The 12,622-nt window shown below is 43.5% G+C and overlaps 1 protein-coding gene across 7 annotated transcripts in view; it reads right to left on the bottom strand.

The window, feature by feature from the left end:
* Nucleotides 1-12,622, bottom strand: part of RBM20 (RNA binding motif protein 20) — a 103,100-nt gene that overhangs the window by 19,104 nt on the left and 71,374 nt on the right. For all 7 annotated transcript variants that reach the window (XR_005953471.1, XM_041415817.1, XM_041415816.1 and 4 more), the window contains exons 2-6: nucleotides 7,183-8,362; nucleotides 5,504-5,565; nucleotides 5,255-5,346; nucleotides 4,814-4,905; nucleotides 784-927 (exon numbers count right to left, since the gene is read on the bottom strand). Coding sequence is in view for 6 of the 7 variants with exons in the window: in XM_041415817.1 (XP_041271751.1) it covers nucleotides 784-927; nucleotides 4,814-4,905; nucleotides 5,255-5,346; nucleotides 5,504-5,565; nucleotides 7,183-8,362 (1,570 nt within the window). In the remaining variant the exon portion in view is untranslated. The remainder of the gene's footprint in view (nucleotides 1-783; nucleotides 928-4,813; nucleotides 4,906-5,254; nucleotides 5,347-5,503; nucleotides 5,566-7,182; nucleotides 8,363-12,622) is intronic.

Raw genomic sequence — 12,622 nt, 5'->3', positions numbered from 1 at the left:
AATATCTTGATAGTACAAAATTGGGCAACTTTCTAGGCCTGAAGCTGAAATTATAATACTCAGTCCATTTCTCATTCTTTCTTTAACTGCAATAGTTGTTTCAAACCAGTTATTAAAGCCAATGAAGATGGTTCAGTTAAAAACTAAATGACTGATATCTAATCTTCCTTGACTGGCAGTGTTCAGAGCCAGGCTGGAGGGGGCTCTGAGCAATCTGTTCTGGTGGAAGGTGTCCCTGCCCATGGCAGGGGCTTAGAACTAGATGGTCTTTAAGGTCCCTTCCAACCCAAACCATTCTGAGTCTGTGATTTTTACACATTACAATCATTTTCCACTAGCATGGATTCTACATCCATCCATTTTGTCTGCTGCAGGAATGTGAGAGAAGATACTCTGTTCTTACCAGCTTACACATTGGTACACTTAAGATACTTAGGGTATACTTAAGCTACTATAAAGAACAAGAGAAGTCTGAAAGGAACCCTAACAAATGACTGAGAAGGCAGGAATAATTCACTTAAAAAAATTAGTAAGAGTACAGTTTCACAACATTTTTTTCATTGAGATTGCCAGGATTTTCAAACAAGAACTTGTTTAGATGTGGTCATGTTTACATCCTCATCTAATTCAGTGACCACCAACATTTTTTCACTTCAAGAGCTGGCTTCATATGTTAAAGTTTCTATTACTAAATATGAGGTTTCCCCACTAAGACTCTGCCTTCATGTTTATGTCTTTATGTCTTTATGCCAACAGATGTCTGGTAACCCCACATTACAGTACCTGATTAGTAGATTTCATGAGGATGTAGTTGGTGACCTTTCCAAACGGGAGGCCCAGGTTAATGACATCATTCTCTGTGCAGCTTCCCTCGGGGAGGTTGCAAATGTGAACAACTCGACCCAGTGTAGATTTCCTCTGGGGAAACTGGGGGAAAAAAAAACCCAACTCAAACCAATGATTTTATGTTACATATTCTCTCCACTAGATAACATCTTACATTTCTGAAAAAAAAATTAAATGCTTTTCTCACCTGCTATTAACTAAAAAAATATTCTTTAAAGCTTGCATTTTACACTCCTGGTTTAGAAGTACAAATGGAAATGGAAATATGTAGCTGCAGTGCAGGCTGCAATGCAGTCTCCATCCCTGGACTTTGCAAAGTCCAGAGGGGATTTCTAGAAGGGAGACTGTCCTGCAAACAGGATCAATACTCCTGCAAAAACTAACTGCTCACTGCAGTCCTTGCTGAATTTATGGATATTGAAAATCAGTTTATGTGACTACATGGATATTCAGGATAGTAGGAACTAAATTTAAATCCTTCATGGAACAGACTGGGCCTGGGGTAAAAGTGATCCCACTTGATTTGTGAGAGAACACACAGCTGTACCTGGGGTTAGAAAACCTGCTTCTTTTCCCTCTCACTGCACCAACACACAGGAGAAAGGACTTCCCCCTGGGGGCACAGTGCACACTGGACATGCAGAGAGGCAGAGCTCCCAAAGTGGGCTGGCACAGACACAGAGCACTGGAGTGGTGATCACTTCCCAAGGGTGGAAGTCTATTTTGGAGTGCTGGGGCAGTTCCGAAAGAGGTGCCCATCTCCCTGGCATGGGAAGCAGCCTCCACGCTCCCTGTGCAAAAGGCATCAGGGTACAGCCAGAGAGAATGTTAATTTACCATAGCTAATGACAAGGAAAACGTCACTCACACAGGATTAAATCTTTCCAGACTACCTCCATGTTTATGACCTCTGCATTAGGATTTTACTGAAGAAGTAACTCTACCTTCAGTTAAAATTGTGCCATTCAAGGGAAGATGCAAATCATGTAATCTTGTGGGATCAAGTTCACCAGAGCCATCACAAATGTTTGGCTTGTCAGCAAGTTCACAAGTTACACAGCTAATGTTATCTTATTTACACCTCCATCCTGTTGCCTTCCCTCCAGGCTTCACCACTTAACCATTGGTGTATTTTTGCTGCATTAGAGCCCTGCATTACACAGTGATCAGCTACTGAGCTTGCATCTCACAGAGCCCACTCAGGTGCATAAGGTAAGTCAAAGAAGTGCAAAAGTCCAAAAGTAAGGTTTTTATTCTGGCAGAAAAAATAACAAAGACCTGATCCTGAAAAAAAGATTAAGCAATTCAACTCCAACTGAACAGAAAAGGTAGTGATGTCTGCACGCATCTGGCAAGGCAGCATGTAGCACAGAACAGAACACTACTACAGCTAGAGGAAAAGGAAAAGGAAACATCAAATGCAGTCCCAGTGTAAGAACAATCCAGGTCACCAGTCACCTTCTGTTTGTTTTGTTAGATCTGTTAAAAGATGGTATGTATGATTCTATTGGACTAGAAAGGCTCAGCTCTTCACTGCCTTGGCTCCAGAGCCCACGTTCCCACACACAGCCCTCAGAACATTAAATCAAACAACTGTAAGACATTGCCACCTCCCCACAATTGGCAATGGCTTAAATTAAAATGCTATGCCATAAACCTGCTGTAGTTCTTGATTAAGAAGTGGTCACATACTCATGCCAGAAGTCAACAGGCTGTACCAAGCAATAATCTTGTCAGCTGATTGCAGTTAAACTGGATCCATTCATTAAACAGAGCTGTAAATCATGGCCAGAAAAGGAATATACACCTTCCATATCTACAATCAGGAAGTTAGAGGAGCTGTTGCATGCCAGGTGTTGAATATAATTTTCAGTAAGACTCAAAGTTAACTTTCTTGGCAACCAAAGTCTACTAAGGGTTATCAATGTAGCTGCATGGCTATTTAAAAAAAAAAAAAAAAAAAAAAAAAAAAAAAAAAGTCTAAAAAATTTATTTACAACTGCAAAATGCACTTTGTATTATTTACAATATTATTTCACCCAATTTGGTAATTTTTTATTACAGCTGCTTTCTTACATTTGTTGTTGTTGCTTCTTGCTTTTCAAATTCTTTATCCCTTTCTTAAGGTTCACATGAAATTTTTTCTAAAGACAGTAAAAAAACTGCCAATCTCATCCCTCCAGTGCTAATGGCTCACCACGCCCAAGTGAAGACTGGTAGCACTTGCCTTTTACAGAAGGATAGAGTTATTTGCAGATGGACAGCACAGAGCAAGCTCTTCCAGAAATCTGAACACTTTGTTTATGATTACATGCAGGGTCAAGTGTAATCTCCTACTGCTCAGTTAAATGGCAGCAGCTTAGCTGAAAGGGAATACTACCATGCAAAGGTGTAATAAATTATAAGCCACCTGGGTTGCAGAGTGAATGACAGCTGGCAAACTCAGTCTTAACACCTCTAATATAGCTCCCTGTTCATCCAATACGCTTCTGAAGAAAAAAGGGATTTACAGCATCCAGGAAAATCAAAGTTATTGTTTCTTTTATGTCTCAAAATACTGCAGGTCATTCAGAAGAGGACTTCTTCAGGCAGCTTAAATGATAAATAGTGACAGATTCTAAAGAGAAATGACACTGGTATTAGCAGTGATTTCATTTGTTGTGAAGTTGACAGACATGATGAAAAGGAACATTCCTCTGCACCCACTACTAGTCCACCTCTGACCTTGGAGGCAGCTGTCATGAGTAGCTCTGCTCTTTGCTGGCCTGCACTCACAGTGTCTGTGACAGGCAGAAGCTGAAACCCCTTCAAATAACCTCTTGCACAGTAAAACAGAACTGTAGAAAATCGGTTGGATTAAGGAAACCTGGTGAACTTTCTGCAAGCAGTGCCTGATGTGAACTGGAGTGCCACAGGGACACAACTCAGCCTGGCTTTTCAGAGTGTCTGAGACCACTTCAGCAAAGATATATACATAAAAGTTAACAAGGTGAAAAGTTGAACCCCTGGATTACTGCTGCTATTCCATGAACGCCCTAACATAAGTCTTCGGTGTGTCCAGCTCTAGTTGTAGCTTTCTGATATGTGATGAGTTTCATTGTAACCCTAACAAATTTGTATTTTCATTATGAATATGGTTTGCTTTTATTTCTCTTATTTCCCCCTTTTAAAATGTTCCTGCTTTGTCAGTGTAAAAACTCCTTTTAATGTTGGTTCTTTTTCCTGGCATTTTTTGATTATAGAGCTAGGAATTCAAGTGTGCATTAGAGCAATATAACTAGGTACCTGTGTTGAATGCGGGGCAGGGACTAATAAACCTAAACCATGGAAGGCTCCACATCAAAACAAACGTGCTGAAAGGCTACCAGTGACATCAGAGGATATAAATACTACACTAAAATAAACTAAGGAAAAGTTAATCCAGTATAATGAACTGATCTGGGACCTCCAGGAGAACAACAGTGAAGCTGCAGCCACTGTCTTTGCCACTGTTGCTACCTGGGAGAAGGACCTCAGTGTGAGAGAGGCAGAGAGCAATTCTACAAATAACCAGAGAGATAGAATGTTGCTTGATGGGTTCAATATTGAAGGTAACTCAAAATTAATCCAAATCTTCATTCCAAACTGGAGCTGACCTTCCTGGGTCAAAAAGACTCAGACAATGCGGGGGAAAAGTCAATTGAAAACACACACCAACCTATTTACCCACCTCCCCAAATAACTCTGACAAGCAAACAAATGTTAGCACTGGGGAAAAAAAAACAAAAAAAAAAACTATTACCAAGTTCATATTCAGTCAAAATCAAAATCATAAAAGAACTGCAGGGAAGCTGAAATAACAGAGTGAATATTCAGACTACTGTCTAAAAGAAAGCCTTCAGGGTTTTAATTCCAGTAAGCAGAAGTGGCTTCTACAAGAATCTCAACACAGACACTTAAGTACTTTTGCTTAGGTACTCACTCTTACCCCTGATGGAGGAGAAGAAAATGTAGGACCTGGCTGGCCAAAGGATCTTGCTGGTGTAGCAATAAAAGATGCGCCAACATTTGGTGGATAATCTAAATAATGGATTACACACATTTCATTAAAATCTTGGCTCATATTAATTGCATTAATGTGCAAGTAAGCAATGCCCCATTTACATAGTAAATAATTTCATAGTCTCTACACCAAATTATACACTGTTTTGTTGCATTATGAAAACAAGCTATTGTTTGAAAGAAAAAAAAACATATTTCAAAGGGCACAGTATTCGCTTTCTTTTTTTTTTTTTTGTGCACCACTCCTCAAAATTTTTCCTTGGAAACTTTTATCACATTTCATTTTAAAAACACAGTTCTCCTCAGAGACTGATTTCCCTTTCAACTAAAAAAAGTGTTTTTAACTACTGCACATACAACCATTCACCTTCGATACCAGATGGATTGAAAACTGCTGCATTATTTGGCGATAAATGCAAGGTTCCATCTGCTGAGCTTAACATACACCGGATACCAGTGCTGGAAAAGAAAGAAAAGAACTTTAGGGACATGCATGACGTACCAAAAATATTGAAGCTTCATTGTTAGGCACTAAATTCCCAGTGGAAAACAACTGAAGTAAGAGATACTCTGTTAGCAATTCAGTTTGAAGAATTCACTTTAAAATAATACTTACTTATCTGAAAAAGCCATACATTTTTGAATGTGAAGACTTCCCTTAATGTGCTGATCCCAGTCCTATGTTGAAACAAAGAGACAATGAACACAGGAAAAATCGTGACAAATTTACTAAAGATTATTCTTCCATTCAGTTTACCTTATTTTAAAAACAATACTGAGATGCTGAAGATCAAACCATGTGATGTCAGAGCCAAGCACACCTTCAACCAATGCATTTACTGATTCATTACTTGAATGTTAAATTATCAATTATTTTACAAAAGGAAACCTTCTCAGTATTAGCTTTTGAATTCAGTGTATTTCTAGTAAGGGAGTTATTTCACTCTTGCCAAAGACCTCATCCTGCAAGGTGCTAAGCACCCTCAATTCCTGCAATGTCCATAAAGAATGTGTTCAGTATTCAAGGCAGCCAGGACAGTGCTTATTATTTCACTAGATCAGCAACATTTATCGAAGTACATTTAGCTGTTTACATTTCTGTGCTCCAATTGAGGCAGCGCATTAAACACCAACTAACAGATCTCCTGAAACTCATTGCAATGGCATTCCACCTGCACTTTTTAAGTGTTAAATAAAAAAAAAGAAATGCCCAGCATGCCCTTGACAGCCCAGCCCCACAAGCAGCAGTAACCAAAGCAAAACCTTTTGCAAGCAATTGCTAAAAGAGTAAACGGTAAACATGAAAGCAAATATATTCAAATATCCCAAATCCCCAGGGTGTGTAGGGATCAGGTACTATTTAACCTGCTGGACATTTTCCTTCTTACATACATGCTGTTATAATTTTATTGTCAGGCCACCATCAGTATGAGAACACATGCCTTTGTGGTTAGGTGCAGGTCGTGTGATGTGACAGAAAAGGTCATAAGGACTTGTTGAGCAAGGCTCACCAGGAGGCCAGAACAACCATGGATGGCTGTAGGGCTCAGAGGGCCACTTAAGTGGCATTCTCCAGACCTGACCTAAATAACGTGACCTACAACACACTGCCTAGGAAACTGGGAAGCTGTTTCTTGAGGGTGAGGTTGAATTTGGAGCTCCCTTGGCAGTATGAACAGAGAAGTGAGAGAGAGCACAGCCTGTACCACATGTGCTGAGCAGATTCGTGCTTTCAGGTCAAAGTCCCTGGGGACCTTGAGCCCTAAATTATCTTGTGAGACACAAGGAAGAAAAAAGTCCTACAGAGGAATAGTTAAAATAAGTTTATCAAAAAATGCACTGGTTTGTTTAAGCAAGCTGCTTCCATGAGGCTGTGTTAGGGAGAAGCCTTTGGGATCAGAAAAACCAGATGAAACTACAGACTTGGGGCCGCAACACTGGCTTGAGTATCGGGGGATCAGCTTCGAGCTCCTCCCTACCTCGCTCTGGGCCCATGAGGTGAGCAAGGACCTCGGCTCAGACCTCACGTTTCTCACATCAGTGCTGTAATCTCACCATCTTTCACGGCAGCATGTGGAACAAAACCGGATCTCAAAGCCCCGGAAACTGCCATGAAACAGATGTTGTACCATGGCCTCAGCAAAACTATGGCCCTTTGTTTCTGCGTCTCTCAGGGCAGCTCTGTGGTGATGGACACTGGCAGTGAGGGGTGGCAGGAGCTGGTGGACAGATCAGTCACCTGACAGCCTGTTCAAGGGTCTGAGCCGTGCCCAGGGACGCCCTCAAACCACTCACCTTCAGATCGAAGATCTTCTTGTCGCACAGGGCGCAGATGTGGGGGAAGTGGAGAGGGGCCACGCCGCGGAGGTCGCCAAGCTGGTGCGGCGGCAGGGAGCGGGTGGGCAGTTCGGGCGTGCCGCCACTGCGCTCTTCCTTCTGCCTCATGCGAGGGCTGCCGAAGCTCTGCGCGCTGTGGTTGAGGCGGCCGAAGGCGGGGGGGGCGGCCGTGCTGAACTTTGTGTCAGGTGTCGGCTCTTCGGGGTTGTACAGCTCGTTTCTTATTTCATACTGCTGCTGACTCGCTGACGGCCACAGGCTGTCGCCGGGCATGAGGTCAGGCTTGTTTTGGCTGGGGAAATTAGGGATATTTTCCCACTGGTTGCTTGTACTGCTGCCATGCAAGACAGGGCCAGGATCTCCTTTCGGATGGGAGCCCGTGTGTGGGTCGCTGGGGAAGGCCCGTGCTGCGCCATGCTGTGCTGCTGCCCCGTAGGACTCCTTGGGAAATGTCGCTGCCGCCTCATGCTGCAGCTGGCCGGGAGCCCCAAAGTGACTCTCGTAGCGTGGCCCTGCTGCTGGGCTGCCAGTGTGGGTGCCACCAGCAAGGAAGCCGTGCTGGCTGGACTGTTCCCCCTCCGAGGCGAATGCCTGAGAAGCGCCAGTGACGGCATTTTGCTTGTTGTACTCGTAAAAGCCTCCTGCAGCAGTAGATGTGGAAGCACCTGCCTTGTTGAGACCCACCACCACGGGTTGCTGGCCAGAGGTCGGAGCCATGACACTTCCAAAGGGACTCATGACAATTGCGTTGGGCGCCTGGGCCTGGACGGCTCCCAGACCTCCCCCTGGGGCAGCTAAGGCCGGGCTCTGGGCAGGAAAGGCAATGCCACCAGATGGGAACCTCGTGCCGGCGATGCCGGGCCCCTGGGGCGGGCCTGCAGAGTGGCCTTGCGGGGCGCTCATCACCGTGGGGTGCCTCAGCTGGTTGAAGAGGGGCTGCGACATGGCCACTTTGGAGAGCACCTGGTTGAGGACAGTGGCAGCGGCCGGGTTGTTGGTGACGGCGGTCTGAGCCAACTTCAGCCTGTGGAGCGTGAGCTGTGCCTGGAGCTGCGCCAGCTGCAGGCTCGCCGGCGAGGGGAGCAAGGGGCTCGGGGCGCCAACAGAGAACGGACTCTTCTCCAGGAGCTTGGCAGCACTGCAAATGATCAGCATCTGGGTTAGACAAATTCACCCCACCCCTACCTACGCTCACCTCCTGTTAAAGCCCAGCATGGGATACACAGCCGCTGCCAGAGGTTTAGTGTGTGTCCAAACTCAGGGAAAGCAAAGGCTATACAGGCCCTCCCACACCATCCCCGAATCAGCAATTTCCCCCCTTTTCTGCACTTCATGCAACCTCCAGCCTCCCTGCTGATACATCTCTGATCCTAACTGATTTTTTGATATCATCACGATTCCCTTTTCCTACAAAGCAGGCAGATGTGAAGAAGAGGACATCAAATAGGATTTTAAAGTCAGCCCCACAGGTATTTCCCACCTAGCACATCTGGCTGCATAAAACAAGAGAAAATATTCCACATTGTTTACAGTCCTTGTGCTATTAATCTGCACAGCAGCTTGTTCCGTAACAAAGCCTATAGTTTTGCAAATGCAAATATAGAGGAGAAAAAAAACTGAATGAGAAGCAACTACAAAACTACAAACAAGCTGTCCTCAAGAGTTTTCCCTGTTCAGCTGGAATATAAGACAAAATTTCTGCAGTGCCAGCTGGTGAAAATCAAGGTCTTTATACTTCCTAGAAATAAGAGGTGCACTGAGTGTTGTCCTTCAAGTCTCATATATGGGATGAATAAATGACTGAATTATCTGCTTGAATTCCAGAGCTGGGAAAATAGGAGATGATTTTTTCAGGCATATGGTGGTTCCTTTCTTTGGGAAACACCTTTGAGACATCTCATCAGTTCACAGCACCACCACCAAACTATCATTTTCATGCTCCTACTGAAAAAATGTTATCCTTCACTTTCCTCCACCTCTGCTCACAGACAGCACAGCTACTCATTGCATTACAAATGGCTGTTCATTCTGACAGTGAGAGTAGAGAACACTCACACAACAGGGATGTGGTCCAAAGCTCAATTAATTTATATTGTAAAAATGTATTGAGTTTCAATTGAGGCCTTTCAAAGTAGCAGGAACTATGCATCAACCACCACGCAACCCTCACTGTTAATAATTGGCCAATTTGCTAAACTGCATGGATGAAGCTGTAGTTAATGATAAATGTCTTGTCAGCATGCTACATTTGAAAACCACAAATTAGGAAAACATCTGCTTAAATCCAAAGTATGACTAAGAGAAAATGAATGGGTTTCATATTTAACATTTAACTTCCACTAGCAACTGCAAGGCACATCTGTCTCCCAAAACACAAAACACCGTTTGGATAAATGCATCATTATGTAATGACACGACTCCCTGCCAGCACAGGCTGACACCAGTGCTCAGCTTCAGAGCTGAGGTGCCTTTTGTTTCTCCATGTGGTTTCCATCACTTACTGTCTGACTTGCACTTACAACCCAGTTTGCTGTAAATTTTATTATGGATGAGAGTCAGGGCGCAAGTACAGTCAAAACAACAAGGAGGCCTCACAAACCCCAGCCCAGGAGTTCCTGAGGACCCAAAAACACTGCTGAGGAGTGCATGTGGTGAGAGGGGTTAAACAAGCAGGGGATGCCACAATGGCACAGCACTGTCATTGCCACCGGGGGACATGGCATGGCCCTGTGCCTAGGCTGTATGTGCCACCAGCATCTGGAGTGTCCTGACTCATGGCACGTTTTCTGGCATTTACCACAGTCCTGACAACTGTTTCATTTTATAGCTAGTTATACCCCTTGTTCCTTAAGTAGCTGCAAAACTCTTTTAAAAACTTTTACAAAGCATGCAAATAGATCTGCCCAGTGGTCTCAAAAAGAAAAGCCAGCAGCATATAAGGTTTTCAGCTCAGAAGCCACAGATGACTCCTGTTCCCAGCAATCTAATTCCACTGTGCTGCAAGCCTACGCAGCAGCGTGCTTATCCCAACAGCTGCAGCCACTTCCCAGCTCTGGTGGCTACCTGCTGGACACGGGCACAGGATCCCTCTCCAGAGAAACCATCTCACTTGACACTGCTACAAGCCCTGAAGCGGCCTCAGCCTCCTCATGTCTTGACCAAGTTTGGAACACTGCTTCCAAGAACCAGCATCCCTGGCTGGGCAATGCTGTGGGTGCTGGCTCTCCCCAGATCTGTGCTTGCTCCTGGGATCTGCTGCTGGGTATGGGGAAGGCAAGGCCAGGAGTGCCCTGTACAGCTGCACTGGAAATGCTCTGGCCATTTCAGACCAACAGCCTTTGGACCCTGCTGTGGAGCAGGGCAGCACCAGCTCCCTGTGCCTGCTGGCTTTGTCTCTGGATTGCAAGTCAGCAGTCCAAACCAAGGAAAGACTGGGGCTGCGGGAAACCTTACCGAAAATGAACATTGTATGAAGAAGCCACAGCCTCCAATCCTTTAGAGAGGAACAGAATAAAAGAGTTCCCATGTACAAATAGATTTGGGAATAACCAAAGCTTCAAAATCCATGTCTATTATGAATTTCTGGATTTCAGGGTGTTTTGGGTTGCAAAGTTTATCCTCCCACAGCAGAAACAGAATATTTTATTATCTAACCAAGGCAAAGAAGGAAGTGCTTGTTCTTGGGTCAGTGGGAAAGCAGATATGCAGATACAAGGCTGAAGAAGAGCTGTACATAAAGCATCTTTTAGAGAGATACTCAGATTTGAGGATTTCTGTTCTGCTGTGAAATACATGGCACAAGAGATACACTGGGTCAGCATGCACAGCTTTGAATAAACTTGCTACAGACTTACTAACCTATTGGAGAGTGCAAACACAAGGTGAGGATAGCACTCAGCTAAGGTATTTTGTGGGTGCCATTCCCCATTTGAACACACCTCCCACCCCCAGCTCATCCTCAGGTTACCAAAAGGCAGCCCCCACCTGCTCGTGGGGGGTCTCTGCCACAAGATGATTGAAAGCAGCTGAATGAAGCTCTCATTCTCCATCAAGCGCTCAGGGAATTGGCCTACGTCAGACAGAGTTAGCTCTATCCCGTGCAAAACATTCCCGATTATAAGGTCAGCAATGTAAAAAGTAAACAGAAGTTGTCCTCTGCAATTATTTATTTAACACCCGCTGTACAGCTGGCCTACACCAGCTCCACTAGGAAGGCCAGAAATGCTCTTTCTTTGCTGAAATCATGACAGGCAGGAGTGCTGCCACATAGTTTTGACAAAGAAATCCATAGCCTGGACAAGTTTTCACACAGCTCTGAGAGACAGAAGTTGAAATTGTACATTGATATCGCAGCACTCACAATGGGATTGCGAACGCCGGCAAGGTCATATCACCATAAATCAATTCAGCCCACCTGCTATCCCTGTAATCTTTATTATGCTTTTAGTATCCAGGAACAGTGTCAGAGGTAAGGTATCTAGATGGCTGGATTATTTGAGCAATCCTGTCTACAACAGTGATGAAAAGGTTGACCACAAAACATGTCTATTAGAACAGACCAACAACCTGGAGCTTAATTTTCAACTGACAAAATGAAGGGTTTCAAAATGCTGCCCAGCACCTTTCAAAACTAGGAAAGAAATAAAAAAATCTGGACTAATAAATTAATGATCTGAGTTGCAACTATTTATATATTCACAAATATTTGAAATGCTGCATAAGGTGTGAATTTGAATATTTTTTTAAAAAAACCTAATTCATAGCAGTGCAGAATTTTTCTTTTATCTTCCATGAATCTTGCATATATTCTAAGATTTTTGCACTCCCTCCCCAAGACATGTCTTTACATATAATTACACCTAACTGTCAAAATATTCGCATGAGAAATTTTTAATACTTTTTGTTCCAGAGTGTGCCTTTTTTTTTCCCCCCAAGCAGCCTGTATTACTATGTTAAAATTTCAGAATTAAAATGACAAGGACTTTAACATGCCCAAGTACCCTAAACATATCATCACTCTGCACTAGTACAGTATTAGATTTAAATGTGTGCAGTAGCATGCTGGATTTCCTAAAGCTGCTTCTGATTCAGTTAGCAAACTTTAAATTAATGATCCAGGACTCCTGAATACATCACAAAGAACCATTTCCTAATTATGCAAGCACAAAATAATTCTGTTATGCAGAAAGGTGAACATATCCCTTCCCTATAAAGTATCACTTATGCAAAATATATTGGGCTGCCTTCTCTAAACCCATCCAAAACAATTGCCACTGTACTAACAAAACAAATAAAGGTGCCTTAAAAATACACAAATCGACTGTTTGATGATGAAGTTGGCAAGATATTAGGGGTAGATGTAGTTTTCAAATTAAAATGCATAATTTGACAGTACTTC

The sequence above is a fragment of the Onychostruthus taczanowskii genome, unplaced genomic scaffold (genome assembly GCF_017590055.1).
Source record: "Onychostruthus taczanowskii isolate IOZ18803 unplaced genomic scaffold, ASM1759005v1 scaffold5, whole genome shotgun sequence".
Lineage (NCBI taxonomy): Eukaryota > Metazoa > Chordata > Aves > Passeriformes > Passeridae > Onychostruthus > Onychostruthus taczanowskii.
Note: the sequence above shows the minus strand (reverse complement) of the source record. Positions and strands in the feature narration are given on the sequence as shown.